Source organism: Pristiophorus japonicus, chromosome 1 (genome assembly GCF_044704955.1).
Source record: "Pristiophorus japonicus isolate sPriJap1 chromosome 1, sPriJap1.hap1, whole genome shotgun sequence".
Lineage (NCBI taxonomy): Eukaryota > Metazoa > Chordata > Chondrichthyes > Pristiophoridae > Pristiophorus > Pristiophorus japonicus.
This window is the reverse complement of record NC_091977.1, coordinates 340,449,344-340,472,838: the sequence shown is the minus strand read 5'-3', so window position 1 is coordinate 340,472,838 and position 23,495 is coordinate 340,449,344. Positions and strand designations below refer to the sequence as shown.

Below are 23,495 nucleotides of genomic sequence, written 5' to 3'. Positions count from 1 at the left end.
CATTCCAGCGAGGAGCTTGTTGACTGTGAGGTGGAGCATGGCAGCGAGGAAGATTGGAAGTTGCACAGATGCCATTTATCAGCAGAATAATACACAGTACATAGTATGAAGTTCCTGTCCTTATAGGAATTGCTAGACGAAAAAAGACCATGGTCCATCCAGTTTGCCTTCTACCATTCTGGTCGTCGCATAATACAATGACAATGGAGTTGTTGATTAATCTTAACAATCGATCTCTATCAATTGGTCTATACAGACCCAGACACGAGGTGAGGAAACATCTAGTGGTGGAAAGATTTGGGAAGCATAGGCCCAAAGTGACGTTATAAAACTTTGTATCCTCCAACTTACAGCAAGCAACCATCTAAACATAATGAAAGACAGTGATAATAGGACATTTTTGTACATCCTTTTTAAAAAATTTGTCCCAGGATATATCTGAACTAATACAGGCATGCACCATTTGCACAAACCCCACGAACAACTCTCGTCTGAATCCCACTCACCGTCTTCAGATTTGCCCTACTGGTGTATGCTGCAAAGTATCTCGGGGCTATGTTGCAAGACAACGGAAGTGATCTTGTTTCAAATGAAAAGTCTGCTCAGTGATGCACTCCGCTACTGTGGCGAGATTAGTTTAGCCTGAACTTTGCCGGGGGTCAGAGTTATGGCAGGAGTTATTAACTAGGTCCGCTAAGTGTAAAATTTTCTTTGGCACTGTGTAAGGGAGAACATCTAACCATATTTATAGAGAAGTTATCGGACCATATTTATAGAGAAGCCAAATAACCACAGGAAAGGCTAGATGCAAACATTTGGTCCAGCAACATCTGAAAAGAGAAAAGGCAGATTAAAGTTTTGGAGGGCAACCCATTTTCAGAATTAGTAATGGAAAGCAGGGAAGCCTTCTGATTAAAGTTTTCAACCCAAAAAATCCCACAAGTTAAATTACAAAGTTAGTGATCAAATCTCTAAGACCAGGTATCATTCTGGTGAATCTCTGCTGTGACAACAACAATAACAACTTGTATTTATATAGTGCCTTTAACGTAGTGAAACTTCCCAAGGTGCTTCTCAGAAATATTATGCGATTAAAAAATTTGACACTGAGTTGTATAAGTAGAAATTAGTGCAGGTGACCAAAAGCTTGATCAAAGGGGTTTTAAGGAGCGTCTTGAAGGAGGAAAGAGAGTTAGAGAGGCAGAGAGGTTTAGCCAGGGAGTTCCAGAGTTAAAGGGGGCAGAATTTGAGGAGCACAGATATCTCGGGGTGGGGGGGGGGGGGGAGCTGGAGGGTTATGGGTTGTGGGTTGGAGGAGATTACAGAGATATGGAGGGGCGAGGCCATGGAGGGTTTTGAAAATAAGGATGAGAATTTTGAAATCGAGGCGTTGCTTAACCAGGAGCCAATGTAGGTCAGTGAGCACAGGGGTGATGGGTGAGCAGGACTTAGTGCGAGTTAGGACACGGGCAGCCGAGTTTTGGATCACCTCTGTTTACGTAAGGTAGAATGTGGGAGGCCAACCAAGAGTGCATTGGAATAGTCAAGTCTAGAGGTAAGAAAGGCATGGATGAGGGCTTCAGCAGCAGATGAGCTGAGGCAGGGGCAGAGACAGGCAATGTTACGGAGGTGGAAATAGGCGGTCTTAATTGTGGAAATATGGTCGAAAGCTCATTTCAGGGTCAAATATGACACCAAGGTTGCGAACAGTCTGGTTCAGCCTTAGACAGAAGTTGGGGATAGGAATGGAGTCAGTGGCTAGGGAACGGAGTTTGTGGCGGGCATCGAAAACAATGGCTTTAGTCTTCCCAATATTCAATTGGAGAAAATTTCTGCTCATCCAGAACTGGATGACGGACAAGCAGTCTGACAATTTAGAGACCGTGCAGAGGTCGAGAGAAGTGGTAGTGAGGTAGAACTGGGTGTCATCAGCGTACAGGTGGATACTGATGCTGTGTTTCCGGATGATATCGCCAAGGGGCAACATGTAGATGAGAAATAGGAGGGGACCAAGGAGAAATCCTTGGGGGACACCAGAGGTATTGATGCGGGAGCAGGAAGAGAAGCCGTTGCAGATGATTCTTTGGCCTCGATTAGGTAGATAAGAATGGAACCAGGCGAGTGCTGGATGACGGTGGAGAGGGGCTGGAAAAGGTCAACCGTGTCAAAGGCTGCAGACAAGTCATAAAGGATGAAGAGGGATAGTTTACCTTTGTCACAGTCAGAAAGGATGTCATTTGTGGCTTTGATGAGAGCCATTTCAGTACTGTGGCAGGCGTGGAAACCGGATTGGAGGGATTCAAACATGGAATTGCGGGAAAGATTGGCACAGATTTTGGAGACGACACCCCTTCCAAGGCCAATATATATTTCCTGAGGTTCGGTGACCAAAACTGAGTGCAGTGCTCTTAATGGGGTCTGACCAAGGCTCTGTACACTTTTGAATTCTAATGCCCTGGCGATAAAAGTCCAAAATTCCAGCCACCTTTTGGATACTTTTTTAAATCTCTGCACTAGCTTTTAGTGATTTGTGTATATGATTGAAAGTGTATTTAAATCAGGTCTGTAATTACATCCCTTTAGCAGTATACATGTCAATAACTATTTAGTTCTCATTTCAAGTTTTCAAAAAAAAAATGAATAACAGCGAATGTGTTTAACTTGCAAATGATAAATATTTATCTGAAACCCACAATGTGGAACACGTTGTAGGCTTGTGACATGCAGCTGGTTTCAGGTTTAATCGATCCACTGTTGCCACTGTTTCAGTGTTCTGTGATAAATAATCAGCATCTGTCAGGACATGATGGATGCTTCATGCAACAGGTTCAATATGATTCTAAAATAACTTCTCATGTCACAGGGTCAGTCGGCCTGCAAAATTATGAAGCTTTTCATATCCCCCTTTTGAGCAAAAGGTCCATTCTACCAAAAGCTAATCGGCCTGTGTCACGTGGGTGACGAGATGCAGTCAGCAGTTCAGTCGCTCTCCTACTTGTGATCAAAATTAGAGTGACTTCACTTGGATCCATAATTATTACTTTACACAAAAAGCAAATTAACTTGAGTTATAACTCTCCCAGGACAGGGAAATAAATATTGGAAGTGAAATATCATTCAATAATTCTGATATAGTGGGCTGAATTTTAATAGGCATGAACGCGTGGGTTTGGCTGCGAATGGGGGATTAAAATGACGAAATTGACAGCATGTCAAGAAGCCCGCTCTAACCCATCGACTTCTGCATTTCTTTCGAGCGAGTTGGACTGTGTGCACGTAGGGTTGCCAATTACCAATTGTTGTTCACTCAATTAGAGCGCTATTTCAGCACTTTTTTGAGTTTAACATCGGGTCCATGGGGTTTTCCCGGATTCCTGGAACTTGCCAGTGATAGCAAGATGAGTACACAGTGGCAATTGAAGGTGCTGAATCAATCTCAGGGAAATATGCCTGTAAATACTCAGTACTCACAGCTACGTTATTACCTGTTATTGGGAAAGGGTTTGTTCACATTACTTTTACTGAGAGGTTACATAAGAACATAAGAACATAAGAATTAGGAACAGGAGTAGGCCATCTAGCCCCTCGAGCCTGCTCCGCCATTCAACAAGATCATGGCTGATCTGGCCGTGGACTCAGCTCCACTTACCTGCCCGCTCCCCATAACCCTTAATTCCCTTATTGGTTAAAAATCTATCTATCTGTGACTTGAATACATTCAATGAGCTAGCCTCAACTGCTTCCTTGGGCAGAGAATTCCACAGATTCACAACCCTCTGGGAGAAGAAATTCCTTCTCAACTCGGTTTTAAATTGTCTCCCCTGTATTTTGAGGCTGTGCCCTCTAGTTCTAGTCTCCCCGACCAGTGGAAACAACCGCCCTGCCTCTATCTTGTCTATCCCTTTCATTATTTTAAATGTTTCTATAAGATCACCCCTCATCCTTCTGAATTCCAACGAGTAAAGACCCAGTCTACTCAATCTATCATCATAAGGTAACCCCCTCATCTCCAGAATCAGCCTAGTGAATCGTCTCTGTACCCCCTCCAAAGCTAGTATATCCTTCCTTAAGTATCCTTACTGTCTACACTTTGGAGGTAACTTTTTAAAACATTTTGGAGGTTTGCTCTATCACATTAGGGTAGGTGCTGCTTATACCTGGTCAGATGAGGACCAAGATAACGAGCAAATAGCTTGCACGGCCTGCTGGTCACACAACCATAGCTGCATATGGAGAGGAGACCAGTAGGGAGAGCAACTCACAGGAAGCATTACCCAATATCCTTGACTTGTCTGAACACCAGTGTCTCAGGAGGCTCAGGATGTTGCATCAGGTGATGTCAGACATCTGCATCCTCCTAGAAAAAGACCTGCTGCCTGCTGGACCTGGTAGCCACGTGTTCCCAGTGGCTGGAAAAGTCACTGCCACCCTCAACTTTTTTGCCTCTGGATTCTTCCAAAACTCTGCCACAGACATAGCCAGGACCTCCTAGTCGGCCGCCCACAGAAATTAGACAGGTCACTGATGGGTTGTTTGCCAGAGCCGGCAATTATGTCAACTCTGCCTGCGATGATGCCAGTCAGAATGAGCAGGTGCTCAGCTTTGCACTTCTGGCTGGCTTCCCACAGTTGCAGGGCACCATCAACTGCACACACGTGGCAATCTGGGCACCCCCCAGAACAATCAGGGTATTTGTCAACTGTAAGAGCTTCCATTCCATTAATGTGCAACTGCTGTGCAACCACCAAAAAATGTTTATGTAGGCCCCCTCCTATTTCTCATCGATATGCTGCCCCTTGGCGACATCAACCGAACATACATCGTCAGTTTCCACATGTACGCTGATGACACCCAGCTCTACCTCACCACCACTTCTCTCGACCCCTCCACGGTCTCCAGATTGTCAGACTGCTTATCTGACATCCAGTACTGGATGAGCAGAAATGTTCTCCAATTAGATATTGGGAAGATTGAAGCCATTGTTTTCGGTCCCCGCCACAAACTGCATTCCCTAGCCACTGACTCCATCCCTCTCCCTAGCATCAGTCTGAGGCTGAACCAGACTGTTCACAACCTTGGTGTCATATTTGACCCTGAAATGAGCTTCCGACCACACATCCGCAGCATAGCTAAAACCGCCTATTTCCACCTCAGAAACATTGCCCGTCTCAGCCTCTGCCTCAGCTCATCTGCTGCTGAAACCCTCATCCATGCCTTTGTTACCTCCAGACTTGACTACTCCAACATACTCTTGGCTGGCCTTCCACATTCTACCCTATGTAAACTTGAGGTTATCCAAAACTCGGCAGCCTGTGTCCTAACTCGCACTAAGTCCCGTTCACCCCTACGCTCACTGACCTACTCACTGCTCCCGGTTAAGCAACGCCTTGATTTCAAAATTCTCATCCTTGTTTACAAATCCCTCCATGGCCTCGACCCTCCCTTTCTCTGTAATCTCTTTCAGCCTCACAACCCCCCGCGATATCGGCGCTCCTCAAATTCTGCCCTCTTGAGCATCCCTGATTATAATCACTCAACCATTGGTGGCTGTGCCTTCAGCTGCCTCGGCCCTAAGCTCTGGGACTCCCTCTTTAAACCTTCCCACCTCTCTACCTCTCTTTCCTCCCTTAAGATGCTGTTTAAAATCTACCGCTTCATCTGCCGTAATTTCTTCTTATGTGGCTCGGTGTCAAATTTTTGTGTTATAACACTCCTGTGAAGCGCCTTGGGGAAGTTCTGCTACGTTAAAGGCACTATATAAATACAAGTTGTGTGTGTAAGGTTCCTAGGCGGCTGCAATGGTGCTTTTGTCGTGTGGCAGTCCAATTTTCCTGATCTCTTCGGACCTGAAACAGGTTTAAGGGGTGGCTGCTAGGCGACAAGGGATACCCACTGCAAATTTGGCTCATGACACCCATCAGAAACTTTATCCCTGAAGCTCAACTTCAAGCGCTACAATGAGAGCCGTATCACCACCAGGTGCGCTTCAGTTGCCTCGATTGATCTAGAGGCACCCTTCAATACACACCAGCCAGAGTCTTCAGAATAGTTGTGGTTTGCTGCACTCTGTAAAACATTGCCCAGCAGCGAGGCTTGAACCTGCAGGAGGAACAAGGTGAAGAGCTCAGATGGTCCTCGAGTCAATGGGAGTGGAGGATGAGGGTGATGCACCCCCAGCTGCTCACATTACTTCCAGGGATGCCCTTATTAATATACAGTTCACTTAGGTTGCAGCAGTGGACCCATGTCACCAGTAAATGCAACAACCACTCTTTCCCCACACCCCCTCTCCCCCAACCCCTGAAATGCCAGTGACACAGTTTGCAGGACTGCTTTGTCAACCAGCCCATGAACATCCTCCCATTGATCCCCATCAATTCATGTCTTCACATTCATCATCAAACAAGTTCGAAGGCCACTTAACACTCAACACCCAAGAATGGACAAAACGGGAACGTTGGGAAAAGAATATTTATGTGACCTAAATAAAAAACAAAAACTTATCAAAACCACATTTACTCAGACACCCTTGCGCATACTGTTGTGTATGGAGAAAGAGTCAGACTGAACACTGTGAGCTCAAAGTAAAGTGTGACAATCTTTTGTTGCAGGTCTCCAGAGTGCCTCTCCAACCTGTGAAGCCTCCTTAAATACCTGTGCTCCCAAGAGATTATGGGATCCCTTGGGACTACAGCGGATGAGCCCTGTGGTGGCTGTACAAAGTAATTACAAGTCCATATATATAATCACCCCGCTACCGCCACCGCCCCCCCCTCGCCCCCAATGTCAATTGTGTCAGTATTTACAATGTGAGTCGATCTGGGGCCCTTCTTGCCCTGGTTGATCGTCTCGGTGTGAAAGCTGGTGGTGTTGAATCATTTGTTGGGCCCTCGCTGGGCTGCTATGCAGCTGGCCTTGCTGGGCTGCCTGGTGTGTTGGGCCTTGCTGGGCTGCTGTGGATGATGGGTTCTGCTTCATGGTCGGCCGTGGTGCCGGTTGCCACTGGTGTGAATGTTGGGTGATCAAAAAAGGTAGGGTCCAAGGTGGGTTGCTCAGGAGAGTCCGTGAATCTGAGTTTGATTTGGTCCAAGTGTTTCCGGTGAATGAGTCCATTTGAAAGTTTGACCCAAAACCCCCTGCTCCCCTCCTTGGCCACGACAGTGCCGGGAAGCCACTTGGGACCTTGTCCATAATTTAATACAAATACAGGATCATTGATTTCAATCTCGCATGACACATTTGCGCTATCATGGTATGCACTTTGTTGAAGCCACCTGCTCTCTACCTGTTCATATAGATCAGTGTGAACTAACAAGAGCCTTGTCTTAAGTGCTCTTTTCATGAGCAGTTCAGCAGGTGGGATTCCAGTGAGTAAATGGGATCTCATGCAGTAGCTAAGCAAGGCTCGGGATAGGCGAGTCTGCAGTGAGCCTTCAGTTACCCTCTTCAAGCCTTGCTTGATGGTTTGCACTGCTCTCTGCCTGACCATTAGACGCTGGTTTAAACGAGGCAGATGTAACATGTTTGATCCCGTTACGGGTCATGAATTCTTTGAACTCAACACTGGTAAACATGGCCCGTTGTCGCTCACCAGGATATCGGGTAAGCCATGTGTGGCAAACATGGCCCGCAGGCTTTCAGTAGTGGCAGCGGACGTGCTAGCCAACATTATCTCACATTCAATCCACTTGGAGTATGCGTCTACAACCACAAGGAACTTTTTATCCAAGAACGGGCCTGCATAGTCGACATGTACCCTAGACCACGGTTTGGACAAGACCATAAACTTAGCAGTGCCTCCCTGGGTACATTGATTAACTGGAAGCATGTATTACATCTGTGAACGCAGGACTCTAAGTCTGCATCGATACCGGGCCACCACACGTAGGATCTGGCTATCGCTTTCATCATTTCGATGCCTGGGTGGGTACTGTGGAGGTCATTGATGAAGGCGTCTCTGCCCTTCTTGGGGACCACTACTCAATTACCCCAGAGAAGGCAGTCTGCCTGTATAGACATTTCATTTTTGCGCCGCTGGAACGGCTTTATCTCTTCCTGCATTTCCACTGGGACACTGGACCAACTCCCGTGAAGCACACAGTTTTTGACTAGAGATTTTGGGCACAGGTTTCGAGACGCGCCTAGAACGGTGCAGTCCCAACCTGGACGCCCGTTTTTCGCGCCACAAAGTGCGCCTAAAAAAAATCTCTGTATTCTCCACCTCCCTGCAGGTCCTCTGGCCCTCGGCGCAGCACAGCACGAGCTGTGGGGGGGCGGAGCCAGGTCCCTGCGCTGAAAACAGTCCCGTGACCTCTGCACATGCGCGCTACAGTGGGCACGCAAGTGCAGTAGCTCCAGGCACCCGAAACTGTGTGGGAGGGGCCCGAAGCATGCAGCCCCTAGCCCAGGCCGAATGGCCTCACTGTGGCTGCGTGAATAAGGCTCCTCCCACGGTCAGCTCCTGCTTCCTCCCGACCTGACTCAACTCCCGCTGCCCCCCTGAACCCGACCCGACTACCGCTCTTTCCCCCCCCCCCCCACCGGACCCGACCCGACTCCCGATTTCCCCCTCCCCCACCCCCCCCCCCCAACTTCCGGATCGGACCCAACACCCGCTCCCACCCCCCCCTCCGCCCCCGGACCCGACCCGACTCCCGCTCCCCCCCTCCCCCGACTGGATCCGACCTGACCTCCCTCTCCCCGACCTGACCTCCCCCTCCCTCCCCCCGACCCGAACCGAACTTCCCTCCCCCCGACCCGAACCGAACCTCCCGACCCGACCCAACCCAACGCCACCTACCTGTAAATCTGATGCTGGGGACAGGCCTGGCCCGTTCAGCCTTCGGTCCCGACGGCAAAACGCTGCCTGAAAGGCCTGCCTGAAGCACTTTCACATAGGTAGGAACATGGTTTATTTAATCTTTTCTTTGCTTATAAATTTTTATTCAGGTTGGATTTATTTGTATAATATTTGTATAAGTATAACTAAGGATTTATTGTAGAATTTACTGACTTCCCCCCCATCCCCCTCCCCCCCTCGTTACCGACGCCTAATTTGTAACCTGCGCCTGATTTTTTAATGTGTAGACAAGGTTTTTTCAAGTGTACCAAAATTTCACTTACTCCATTCTAAGTTAGTTTGGAGTATGTTTTCACTGTGGAAACTTTCAAATCAGGCGTCTTTGGCCGGACACACCCCCCTTTTGAAAAAAAAATTCTGTTCCAAAGTGAAACTGTTCTACCTGACTAGAACTGCAGAAAACTAAATGTGGAGAATTCCGATTTCTAAGATACTCCGTTCTACACCAGTTGCTCCTAAAAATCAGGAGCAAATCATGTGGAAACTTGGGGCCTATAAGGCGTCCTGGCTTGTCCAGTTTTTGATCTGCCAGGTGATTGCTCACTCTCAAATGCTTCCATAACCATGGCTAGATTTCCACCCTCGTTGTGGGCAATGGCAGCCTACTGAAAGCATCAGCGCAGTTTTCTGTGTCTGGCCTGTGGCGGATGGCGTAGTTGTATGCGGACAACATGAGTGCCCATCTCTGGATGCAGGCCAATGATTTGGTATTTATCCCTTTACTCTCGGAAAACAGGGATATAAGTGGCTTATGATCAGTTTCCAATTCGAATTTTAGCCCAAACAGGTATTGATGCATTCTCTTTACTCCATAGACACACACTAACGCTTCTTGTTCAATCATGCTGTAGGCTCTCTCAGCTTTAGATAGACTCCTGGATGCATAAGCAACCGGTTGCAATTTCCCAAAATCATTAGCTTGTTGCAATACACACCCAACGCCATTTGACGATGTATCATATGCTAGTACCAAACGCTTACATAGATCATACAACACAAGCAATTTGTTTGAGCATAACAATTTTCTCGCTTTTACAAAGGCATTTTCTTGGTTTTTGCCCCAAACCCATTCGCCCCCTTTTCATAGTAAGACTTGTAGTGGGTCGAACAGTGTGCTGAGACCCGGTAAGAAGTTACCAAAGTAGTTCAAGAGTCCCAGAAACGACCGCAGCTCCGTCACGTTCTGTGGCCTCGGTGCGTTCTCGATTGCCTCCTTCTTCGTGTTGGTGAGCCTGATGCCATGCGCCACAATCCTCCTTCCCAAGAACTCCACTTCAGGTGCCAGGAAAACACACTTCGAGGGTTTTAACCTGAGCCACACGTGGTTGAGTCAACTAAGAACCTCCTCCAGGTTCTGCAGGTGCTTGACTGTGTTCCGACCTGTGACCAAGATATCGTCCTGGAAGATCACAGTGTGCGGGACCGACTTCAGTAAACTTTCCATGTTTATCTGGAATATCACCGCCGCTGATCGGATTCCAAATGGGCATCTGTTATAAACAAAAAGACCTTTGTGCGTGTTGATGCAGGTGAGGGCCTTCGATGATTCCTCCAGTTCCTGCGTCATGTAGGCTGAAGTCAGATCCAGCTTCGTGAACATCATTCCTCCCGCCAGCATGTCAAAGAGTTGTCGGCCTTTGGGAGTAGGTATTTGTCCTGCAGGGAGAAACGATTGATAGTTACTTTGTGATCGTCACAGATTCTGACTGTGCCGTCTCCCTTGAGGACTAGGACTAGGACAATAGGACTGGCCCACTCGTTGAACTCGATCGGTGAAATGATGCCCTCTCTAGCAGCCAATCCAGCTCGATCTCTATCCTTTCTCTCATCATGTACGGTACTGCTCTCGCCTTGTGATGGATGGGTCACGCTCATGGAATTAGGTGGATCTGCACTTTTGCTCCTTGGAATTTCCCGATGCCTGGTTCGAACAGCGAAGGAAATTTGTTTAAGACCTGGGCGCACAAAGTGTCGTCAGCAGGCGATAGCGCTCGGACGTGGGACCACAGCCCGGTACCACCCAGAGTGGTAGCTTGTGCACCACTCCATTGTAGGAGACCTTTCTGGTAGCACTGCCGATTAATTATTTCGTGTAAGTTCTTAGTTTCATGCAAATTGGAGTTAAGACTGGCCTTGAGGCCTTGTTGCACCAGAACCTTTCGAAAGTCTTTTTGCCCATGATGGACTGGTTCGCGCCCGTGTCCAGCTCCATTGACACCGGGAGTCCATTTAGTTCAACATTCAGCATTATCGGGGGAAAGTTCATGGTGAATGTGTGCACCCCATGTACCTCTGCATCCTCTATCAGAGTTTCTGTTTCCTCGTGATCCTCCGTGGATCTGTCCTCCTCTGCAACATGGTGGTTTTCAGGTTTAGCAGGACTAGCAGCTTACCTGCACACTCATTGGAGGTGTCCCATTTTTCCACAGCCCTTGCAAATGTATCTTTGAATCGGCATGAATGGAAACGATGATCACCCCCGCAGCGCCAACAAGGTGTTAATGGCCTTGCATTCATCACCTTTGGTGGACTCTGAGGCATCTGCGGACGTGTAGCTGCAGGTACGTGTGACCTGCCCTGTCAGCTATGATTCGAAAACAACATCACTTTGTTCACAGTACTTGTAGCAGCACTTGTGTGTTGAGAGATTTGCTTCGTATTGTCACTGATGACAATGAACGCCTGGGCTATCGCTATGGCCTTACTCAAGGTTGGGGTGTCTACAGTCAAAAGTTTGCGAAGAATGGTTTTGTGGCCAATGCTAAGTACGAAAAAGTCTCTGAGCATGTGCTCCAAATGTCCTTCAGATTCGCAATGTTCTGCAAGGCGTCTTAGCTCGGCGACATAACTCGCCACTTCCTGGTCTTCAGACCTTTTGTAGGTGTAGAACCGGTACCTCGCCATCAGAACACTTTCCTTCGGGTTCAAATGCTCTCGGACCAGTGTGCACAATTCGTCGTACGATTTCTACGTGGGTTTCGCTGGAATGAACAGATTCTTCATGAGGCCATACGTTGGTGCCCCACAGACGGTGAGGAGGATCGCCCTTCATTTGGCAGTACTCTCTTCCCCATCTAGCTCGTTGGCCACAAAGTATTGGTCAAGTCGCTCCACAAAAGTTTCCCAATCATCTCCCTCCGAGAATTTCTCCAGGATGCCCACTGTTCTCTGCATCTTTGCGTTCGCTATCTGTATTTCGTTGCCAGTTGTTGTGTAAGGAGAAAGAGTCAGACTGAACACTGAGCTCAAAGTAAATTGTGACCGTAGTCTTTTATTGCAGGTCTCCAGAGTGCCTCTCCAATCTGTGAAGCCTCCTTAAATACCTGTGCTCCCAAGGGATTATGGGATCCCTTCGGACTCCAAGGGATGAGCCCTCTGGTGGCTGTACAGAGTAAATGCAAGTCCACATATATAACTCATACCCTATGCAACTACAAAGTCTTACTCTTACTTTTTCTGCTACACTTGTACGTAGTGGAATCTATGTAGCTTCAGCAGAGGTAGAGGCAGACTGCTCAGATCCCTGCTCTGACTGCTGAGATGCTCTTGGCCGATGTCGTCTGTGTTTTGGAGCCCATGAGGGCCCAGCCAAACACTGCTCCACCTGCATTTGTGCAGGGGTAGGATATGGCCATTGAAACACAAGGCAACATGGTGGGTACTGCCTGAGGAGTGGTGGTACTTCACTGCTTCCACTGTGCTGGGGAACAATTTACTGCAGATCAGTGCAGCCATGTAAGGCCAAGGCTAAAGTATCTGTCAATTTATTTAAGGTGGCAGACATATTGGCATCCAGAGACTGCGCGGTAGTGTTCAAGGCATGCAAAGACTCATTTGATTGGAGCCGTTGATGGCGCTGACCACACTCTCCATGGAAGAATACATCATCTCAGTTCGCTGCGACATCACCCCCCCTCATGCTTGAGGTGGACTCCTCCAATCTCTCTGATCGAGAACACTGACGTTGGTGCGTCTGTCCTCCCAGGGGATTTGCAGGATCCTGCGGAGGCATCGTTGATGGTATTACTCCAGCGATTTGAGGTGCTACTGTATATGGTCCCCGTCTCTGAGCCTTACAGGAGGGTGGGTATCACTACAGCCCTGTAGATCATGAGCTTGGTGGCAGATCTGAGAGCCTAATCTTCGAACACTCTCTTCCTCAGGTGGCCGAAGGCTGCGCTAGCGCACTGGAGGCGGTGTTGAACCTCGTCGTTGATGTCTGCCCTTGCTGATAATAGACTCCCGAGATATGGAAAGTGGTCCACATTGTCCAGGCCACGCCGTGGATCTTGATGACTGGGGGGCAGTGCTGTGTGGTGGGGTCAGGTTGGTGGAGGACCTTTGTCTTAAGGATGTTTAGTGTAAGGCCTATGCTTTCGTACGCCTCGGTGAAGATGTTGCTGATGACTTGGAGTTCAGTCTCTGAATGTGCGCAGACGCAAGCATCGTCCACGTACTGTAGTGCGACAACAGAGGATGGGACAGTTTTGTAGTATGGATGTAGTCCTGTATTGCAGCTTCCCCAGGTTGGCACCTCATTTTCAGGTACGCCTGCTGCTGCTCCTGGCATGCTCTTCTACACTCCTCATTAAACAAAGGTTGGTCCCCTGGCTTGATGGTAATGGTAGTGAGGGATATGCCAGATCATGAGGTTGCAGATTGTGGTGAAATACAATTCTGCTGCTGCTGATGCCCCACAGCACCTAATGGATGCCCAGTTTTAAGCTGCTAAATCTGTTCTGAATCTATCCCATTTAGCACACTGGTAGTGCCACACAACAAGATGGAGGGTATCCTCAGTGTGAAGATGGGACTTCGTCTCTACAATGACTGTGCGGTGATCACTGCTAAGAATGCTGTCATGTACAGATGCATCTACGACAGGTAGATTGGTGCGGACGAGGTCAAGTAGATTTTTTGCTCGTGTTGGTTCTCTCACCACCTGTTGCAGGCCCAATTTGGCAGCAATGTCCTGAGGTTTGGCCCCTCAGCGGCCTGCTGAAGGATGAAGTAAGAGGCAGGGACAGGCCACACAAGCAATCAAACAAGAGATGCAACCCACAGTGGGGTTTTCCCCAGACACAGCTATCAGGAGATGGGGTCCACCCCAGTCTCCAAAGCCTTTCATACCAGATCAAAGGCCAACCACTTCTAGTTAACCAGCCCTCAGCTGGTACTTCGACATGGCACCAGGATAAAAAGAAAGAAAGAAAGAACTTGCAGCCAATTTGTGCATAGAAAGGTCCCACAAACAGCAATTCGATAATGATAAGATAATCTTTTTTTAGTGGTGTTGGTTGAGGGATAAATATTGGTCAGATCACCAGGGAGAACTCCCCTGCTCTTCTCTGAATAGTGCCTTGTGATCTTTTATGCCCATCTGAGCGGGCTAATGGGGCCTCGGTTTAACGTCTCATAGAAACATAGAAACATAGAAAATAAGTGCAGGAGTAGGCCATTCGGCCCTCCGAGCCTGCACCACCATTCAATAAGATCATGGCTGATTATTCACCTCAGTACCCCTTTCCTGCTTTCTCTCCATACCCCTTGATCCCTTTAGCCATAAGGGCCATATCTAACTCCCTCTTGAATATATCTAACGAACTGGCATCAACAACTCTCTGCGGTAGAGAATTCCACAGGTTCACCACTCTCTGGGTGAAGAAGTTTCTCCTCATCTCGGTCCTAAATGGCTTACCCCTTATCCTTAGACTGTGACCCCTGGTTCTGGACTTCCCCAACATCGGGAACATTCTTCCTGCATCTAACCTGTCCAATCCCGTCAGAATTTTATACGTTTCTATGAGATCCAGTCTCGTTCTTCTAAACTCCAGTGAATACAGGCCCAGTCGATCCACTCTTTCTTCATATGTCAATCCTGCCATCCCGGCAATCAGTCTGGTTTGAAAGACAGCACCTCAGCATTCCCTCAGTACTGCATTGTGTCAAACGTGTCAGTTTAGATTATGTACTCAAGTTTCTAGAGTTTGACTTGATCCTCAACCTCTGACTCAGATGTTAGAGTGCTACCACTGAACCAAGGCTTAGAAAAGCATATTAAAGAAGCTAAGGGGACACACAGTAAAAAGAAATCGGTTTAATTAAATATAATGCTGCACTTTGATTTGGCTTTGTTCAAAGTGTTCCTGACCTCTCGTGTAGTACAAGCATGCGAAGAACTTGCATGTGAAATATGCCACTGAGAATTTTTACCCTGACAGAGACATCACAAGTACATGGGCAAGCAAGACATTTGAAAAGCATAGGTCAGGAATTTCCAAGGAAATTCCCGGTTATTAATTTCAGAAAGCTTCCCCAAATTCTGGAATCTTCAGTCATGGGTTCCCCCGAAGTCAGATTTTCAGAATGCAGGCTGCCAACTGAGAGCCTCAGCCAGCAGCAGCACACAGCAGACAATGGCAGCTGTGCTCCCCACGATTCTTAGTCCATTTAAATGAACAAATGGAAAATTGTCGGGGGCACGTCCACAATTTCCCAATATTGAGACCTGGCAGGAAAGGATCCATGCCAGCAACATAAACTCAGAAAATTGATCGTGTGTCCAAAAAAGCCGAAATTTAAAAGTTGTTTTCCCCATTTTAACCATTTCAATGCAGCACTTCTGGTGAAATCGCGAACCTACAGCCCCTGTAATCAGGTGTTGAGCATCCGCGATTCCCTGTGAGTGGGAAGTATCCAATCAAGGAATCCGTTCTTTTGTTATACTTCATGGGGTAAAAATGCTACAACAAGGCTTCGTGTAGCACAAAGCTGTTGACATAGAGAGCTGCACCTGCCTTTGCTCAGTGTGCGTCATAGTCATTCAACACATTTGGTGTGAAGAGGGAGCAGCACTTGGATTGCATCTAAACTGTCGGTGCAAAGTGACGTCTGAATTCCATCTTCCATGTTCCCACCCATTTAAAATTCAGCATCTAAGGCCTGAATTTTAATCTGGAACCAGGGGGCTCGGAAGCGGTCAGGTTTACCGCAGACCCTGCCAAATTTAACGGCGGGCTGATTTGCATCGGAAACTTCAGTTTCCCACCCACAGCCAGTCAGATTGAGAGGATGGCTGGCTGCAGGCGGGTAGGCCTGTGGCACTAGGCCACAGAGAGAAAGGAGGGAGGGATCGCATGGAGGTTGGGGGGGAGCGGAGGAGAACTGGGAGGACCAGAGGAGCAGGGGGTGGGTGTCGGGACTGGAGGGCCAAAGGTGAGAGGTGGAGGGCTGGGTGGGGGTTCATCGGGATCGATCAGAGGGGCAAGGACAGGGGAGCATTGGGACCAATATAAGCTGGAGTGGCTGATTGAAGAGGTGGGGAAGGGGGGGCGGTGCCGGGTGAGCATCAGCGGGCCGGAGGAGCAAGAGGGTGGTTCTAGGCGAGCATCGGAGAAACAGGAGGGCGGCTGATCATCGGGGGGGCGGAGGATCATGGCGGGGTGGAGGCCTGGGGTGGTTATCAGAGGCCTCGTGGCGGGGTGTCTCATCCAGCAGGTAAGTGTAACGGCACTTCCGTCCTGCATCAAGCAATCCTCACCTTACTTTAGGCTGGAGGGTTTCACAAGGTCAGCGAAATCCGACCAGCTACAGTTAAATTTAAAATGGAGGTTAAATCTGAGGCATGCCAGCCTCATTATAATATTTAAATGGAAGACCCACCTCCTGGGAATGGGTTGGCTGCAATATTCCCTGTAATTTTGTTTGGCACCGTGCAAGGGCTGCTCAGGCCATACAAAATACCGCGCATGTGCGGTTTTTGCATTGAAAGCCGGCTGCGCGGTGTCCCTGGAGTGCTGCACAGCCGCACAGCTTACAGGGAACATTAGTTAGTTGCTTGCCTCCCGTCCTGCCTCCGTTAAAACCGGAAGCAGGCAGGTTGGGGTCGGGATTCAAACTTTTAACACTAACTTCCCACACAACCCCAACCCAACTGTTTCTTTGGGTTAAAATTCCACCCCCAAGTGTCTTGCAATGGTATAGTGCACTCACTGTTGCTATGCAAACCAAACAAAAACTCTCAAATTAAGCGCAGTAAAGTGTCACACTTGAAGGAAACATCTGACAAGAATTTTAGACTGATTTTATTCTGAAGCACTTTAGCAAAGTGAGATAAGTTACTGTGCAGTTCAGTTAATACAATGGCCCAGAATATGCTGTCAGAATAACGTTGAGGCTAATAGTACATTAACTTCAGGCGACAGGCAGATGCGTGGCTAAACACAGATATCCAACAGTTACTGCCCAGGGTGTGCTGTTCTGCGAAAATGGCATTTCGCTGGCAGGCTCACCATTAAAATGCATTAATTGGTGTGAAATTGCTGTATTTGCATGGTAGATACGAACTAAACTCACCACAGAAATTTAAGTCTGGTCTATTTCAGTCTAAGTACCCTTTTAATGACATAATAACTTAATTATTAGAAAACAACTTCTCTGGCATTGAAAATTAATTATTACAAGTAAGGAGTCTCATTCCTTCAGGTTTTAATTGTTGTTGGAGATTTAAAAAATGTAAAATTTTACATTTCCTTTCTGTCTCTATTTTTCACTCTCCCTTAATCCAATCTTTCTTTCTGCCTATTTCGCTCTCTCTACCCGTTTTGACATTGAATTCACCCACTCTCATTTATATTTCCTTCTTAGTCCTTGTGCTGTTGGTTTCACAATGCTTCAATCTGATTGATTAGGGAGATACACAGTTGCTTGTCCTGTTCACTCAGGTCCCAGATGCCCTGTTTCCTTCGCTGCAATGTTATCAACTCGTACTTTCAGCAACTTGCCACCCAAAAATTAAAAAACCTAACTGTGCAAGGGCAAGTTTGACTAAGGGAAGATGCTGTTAGATGCCCTGCTGGAGCAAATGATGACCCAATTAATCTTCAATTCCCCTTTGATATCCTGATCTTAGCCCTTTTCGCCTGATTGAAAGACTTGCATTTATATAGTGCCTTTCATGACCTCAGGACATCCTAAAGTGCTTTACAGCCAATGAAGTACTTTTTTTTTGTAAGTGTTGTCACTTCAATGTAATGTAGGAAACACAGCAGCCAATTTGCACACAGCAAGGTCCCACAAACAACAATGAGATAATGACCAGATAGTGATATTGTTTAAGAGATAAATATTGGCCATGACACTGGGGAGAACTCCCCTGCTCTTCTTCAAATAGTGCAACGGGATCTTTTATGCCCACCTGATGGGGCATTAGTTTAATCTCCAACAGTGCAACATTCCCTCAGTACTGAAATATCAGCTCACATTTGTGTAATTGGACTTGAGCCCATGACCCTCTGACTCAGAGGCAAGAGTGCTATCACTGAGCCAAGAGGGCTTGTTGGATGAGCGATTGCGAATTGAAAATGCACAATATTGTTTGGATAAGGTGAGTATTGAGTGAAGTGTTGAAATCATGGCAAAGTGGGTAGGACAATGTGCAATGAAAGATATGAAAATAGAGACAAAATGAAGGGGTCTAAATCAGACAGGATGGAATCTGATGGCTGAAGTCACTTTGTTTCTTGTGGCTTTATTTACTTCCATTTCTCTTTTTTTGTAGCTGAAAGGGCCAGAAAACAAGGACACATTGCAGCAGTTCAATTATGTCGCCTTGTACAGATTCATACCACAAGAGAATGACGATCTGGAAATGCAGTAAGTAATAACTGCTTGAAAGCAATTTTATTGTTAATCTCCTGACCTCAGACTTATCTACTAAAATGTTTTTGTAATTTTCAGCCTCTAGGAAAATAATTAAAGCACCAGCATGTGTCCGGTTTAATCCGATTTAATCTATATAAGAAACTTTACGCTATCAAACCATTCATGTCTGAGTTCAACAATAGTACATTAATCTGCTGCACTGAATTATTCAGAGCACTCCCAGCTAGATGCTGCCTGCCTATTCAGATCCTGAAGCCAGTCTCTCTGCTTTGTGTAACTGTAAGAAATAATTATAATTGTCCAGAACATGCTGACCCCACACGAGTTATTACCTTTGCTTTTTAAAGTGCTAGAACATACATTCTTTCACAATCTTATTTCCTTTCTTTGCTAAAACATAACCTTTCACAGTCTTACTTCCTTGGTCCATCATGGAGAATGGGATGTCAGAGTGGAAGTCTGCAACTGAAGAACTAACAGTAGCACAGCACAATATGCTTAATGGCCTCCCTCTGTGCTGTAATTTCCATGATTCAATGACTTACGGAAGCAAAAGTAACATGCGATGAGAGGTGTTTAATTTGACCTTAGAAAGAAGGAATGAAGAAGGAACAAGAGAGCTTTACATCTTTTCCTCTCTGTATTTGTTGCACTGCCATGTTGCTTTGCTTTTTCTATGTGAGACTCAGCCGGATGAGCTGACAGCGAGTTCTGTGCTGTGTTGGTGAAGCAGATGGTGTAATAATGAAGGTATTCATTTGAATTAGCTCTACATATATAGATATAGACACGCAAAAAAGCAAAGCTATGAGCCACATTTATCTTTCAGGAGACATTAATAGCAGAAATGATGGGTCGATTTTATGCACACACGCTCATAGAAGGGAGCCACACCCCATAGGAGCACAAATCAAGAAATTGTCATGATTTTCCTTTCATGGAGGCTCACCATTGTAAAATCAGCCCCATTATGTCCATCAGTATCTAAAAGGAGCAAAGACAGATTCATGTCCCAGAGCTTTCATTAAAACTGGATGACTATCTGGAGAAATTTTTGACCTGTGTAATTTCCAGCACATTTATTTTGATTTTTTGCAGTTTTCCCTTACTCTCTTTACTCTGCATGGTACAGGAACTGATCAGGGGCTATCTTTAACTAAACTTAAATCCATATAAGGACTGCATAGTGGTGCAAATACGTTGGAGTTCTATTATGTCTGTAATGTACTTATGAATGACGGCACGAGGCAATGTGTTGTACTCAAACTGTAGTGACCTTGGTCCTTTATTCCAAACTCCAGAGTGAGGCAGCCACATGGTGGCTCCCCTTTTATGCAGCCCCTGCCACCAGGGCAGGAAACCCGGTCTCCACCAGTTGCACCCCCTAGTGGTGCCAGCATGTATATACACAGTGTAAAGCTTATTGATAGTACATCAGGTCCATCTTATGCAACTATACAGTGACTACACAGAGAGTATATCTATAGTCTGCATATATAACAAGTTCCATCTTTGCAAGTACCATTTTTTATGGAGGGTACACAATGATGATACGTTGGCCTTTTGATGGCAAACCTCAGGGTAATCTGGTGACCCTAGTGGAAGATTAGATCCATCAAGTACAAACCTTTTCCCATTCTACACAGCCCTCCTTTACAATGGGCATTCATAGAATCATAGAAATTTACAGCACGGAAGGAGGCCATTTCGGCCCATCGTGTTCGCGCTGGCTGATAAGAGCTATTCAGCTGAATCCCACTTTCCAGCTCTTGGTCCATAGCCCTGAAGGTTACGGCACTTTAAGTGCACATCCAAGTATTTTTTAAATGTGGTGAGGCTTTTTGCCTCTACCACCCTTTCAGGCAGTGAGTTCCAGAGCCCCACTACCCTCTGGGTAAAGAAATTTCCCTTTATATCTCCTCTATACCTCCCCCCAATTACTTTAAATCTATGTCCCCTGATTGTTGACCCCTCTGCTAAGGGAATCTGGTCCTTCCTATCCACTCTATACAGGCCCCTCATAATTTTATACACCTCAATCAGGTCTCCTCTCAGCCTCCTCTGTTCCAAAGAAAACAGACCCAGCATCTCCAATCTTTCCTCATAGCCAAGATTCTCCAGTCCAGGCAACATTCCTGTAAATCTCCTCTGCACCCTTTCCAGTGTAATCACATCTTTCCTGTGACGTGGTGACCAGAACTGCACACAGTACTCCAGCTGTGACCTAACCCGTGTTTTATACAGTTCAAGCATAACCTCCTTGCTCTTGTATTCCATATGTCTTCTTAACCACCTTCTCTAACTGGCCTGCTACATTCAGGGATCTGTGGACCTGCACTCCAAGATCCCTTTGCTCCTCTACACTTTTCAGTGTTTTATTGAGCGGCTGGGTTGTTTCTCGGGTGCATCATCCGCATTATGGTCAGAAGGCCGTGTCTGCAATTCAAATTTTGCCTTGATGAACCTTGTATACAATTGACACACAGGGTCCTAATGGAGTAGGCATATCCCACCAGCATTGCCAAGCCCATTGAGTGTGAAATAGACGTCTCTCCTAGCACCCAAGTGTCTTTGGATCTCAGGTGGTGTGGGTCGGAATATCAACCCCATGGAGTGGTAGGTTGTGTGTTCATATCTGCGATTCCCGATATCAAATTATGTCGGCCATGCTGTGCTAGGCTGACAAATCAAACTGAGGCCAGGCAATTTTCCACAGAGCAGGAGGGGAAATCAGAGGGAATGTCGAAGGGGCAGCTTTTACAGTAGTGCAGAAAAATTGCACTGATGGCTGTGTATGGTGGGGCTGGCTGGCAGCTTGGCCTGTCTGCGGCTGCAAAATACGGTGTTGGTCTCTGTGTCCACAGTCGGGCACTTTGCCTCCAGTAACCGGGGAGCACTGCCTTCTGAAGTGGTACTCCGTGTCACCAGGGGAACGAGCACTATCGCATTTATATTACTGTGTCAACCAACCCTCCTTCCCCCTACCCGCTTCCTAGCCCTCTAAAATTAGGGCTAACTTTTTGGAGCAAAACAGCAACATGAATGCAGTAATAAAGTGAAGCTGACCTAAGAGCAAAGTGACAGTCTATTCATTTGACTGGGAGTGATGCAAGTCATGGGGAGTGAAACAAAATAGGGATGGAAGAAAATTTTTTTTTAAAGTACCATTAAAAGGAATAAAAATAAAACTCTCCCAACTGAATTTGAATATCTAAATCAAAATGGACTGGAGCAGAAATTACAGAAGAATTAAACCTTCAGTATAATTCACCACACGGACTGCAGTGGTTCAAGAAGGTGGTTCACCTCCATCTTCTCAAAGGCAATTAGGGATGGGCAATAATTGCCAGCAATGCCCACATTCCAAGAATGAATGTCTTAGATAAACACTGCCGAGTCCAAGTAGGAAGGTGTCAGGCCATGGAGGGATTTCAATATGTGAATGAGTATTTTAAAATCAGGGTGTTGGTGGACAATGTTCCCCCCCAATCTTTATTTGGGTGCACAGTCCCTTTAACGGGCTGCGCAACCCATTAAAAATTTTGCGCATGCACGATCTCTCCCATTCAAAAGCAGGTAAGCCGCATGCGTGGGACCTCCCGACGGCTATGCAGCAGAGTTTTGGATGAGCTCAAGCTCATTGAGGTTGGAAGATGGAAGCTTCCCAGGAGGACATTGGAGTAGTCGAGTCGGAATAGTTGGCGATGAAGGAGAAGAGAGAATGTGGTGCTGGTATAAAGTGGGTGGGGGGTGGAAGAACGTGATCTAGGCCAAACAAGGTGGGAGAACATGATCTACCTTCCCATCTGGATCACGTCCTTGATCTCATTCCCCTCCCCCACCCCCACTCCTTTACACCTGGATCACTCTTCTTGCCATGCTCCCACCCCAACAAGTTCCTGAGTTTTCTCCCAGAGTTCCTGACCTTCCACGCCCCCCTGAGCAGTGGAAAAGTTTCTCTCGATCTACCCTATCAATTCCTTTCAAAACCCTAATAAACTTTTATATTCCAGGGAATAAGAGCCTAGTTTATGTATTCTCTCCTCATAATCTAACCCTTTGAACCTTGATAACATTCTGGTGAATCTGGGCTGCACTCCTTCAATGCCAATATATCCTTTCTAAGATGCAGTGCCCAGAACTGTACACCGTACTCCAGATGTGGTTTAACCAGGGCTTTTTATAGCTGTAGCAAAACTTCCCTTTAATATTCTAGCCCTCTAGTTAAAATGGTTAACATTCCATTAGCATTTTGGATTATATTTTTGTACCTGATGACTACATTTTAGTGATCGGTGTATATGGACCCCCTAAATCTCTTTGGACATCTACTGTTCCTAGCTTTTCATCATTTAAATAATACTCCGATCTATCCTTTTTTGGTCCAAAATGGATGGCCTCACACTTACTTGCGTTGAATTCCGTCTACCACGGTTTCGCCCATTCAGTTAATTGGTCAATGTCTCTGTCATTTTATGCTCCCAACTACACTACTTACTATACTACCAATCTTTGTGTCATTGGCAAACTTGAATATATGGCTCTCTATTGTGTTATTTAAATAAGTAATAAATATATAGTTGAGGCCCCAGCTCAGATCCTTGTGAGACACAACTAATGAGCAAAAGAATGACTTGCATTTATATAGCGCCTTTCACGACCACTGGATTCCCAAAGCATTTTACAGCCAAAGAGGTACTTTTTGAAGTAATCAATCTCCCAACCAGGTCAATCATTTGCCTTCAATTCTATGACCTTTAATTTTTGCGAACTGTCTCTTATGAAGAACTTTATTGAATGCCTTCTGGAAGTCCATATAAACTACATCCATAGGCATTTCCTTGTCCACTACTTGAAGTAATTCCTCAAAAAGTTCATTTAGATTCATTAGACATGACCTACTTTTACAAATCCATGTTGGCTTTCTCTAATCCACTCAAATTTATCTAAGTACTCAGTCACTCTGTCCTTA

General features: G+C 46.4%; 1 protein-coding gene across 1 annotated transcript in view; it reads left to right on the top strand.

Moving 5' to 3' along the window:
- Positions 1 to 23,495, top strand: part of stac (SH3 and cysteine rich domain) — a 192,307-nt gene that overhangs the window by 103,347 nt on the left and 65,465 nt on the right. Inside the window, exon 8 of the mRNA XM_070874791.1 lies at positions 18,420 to 18,514. Within this exon, the coding sequence (XP_070730892.1) occupies positions 18,420 to 18,514 (95 nt within the window). The remainder of the gene's footprint in view (positions 1 to 18,419; positions 18,515 to 23,495) is intronic.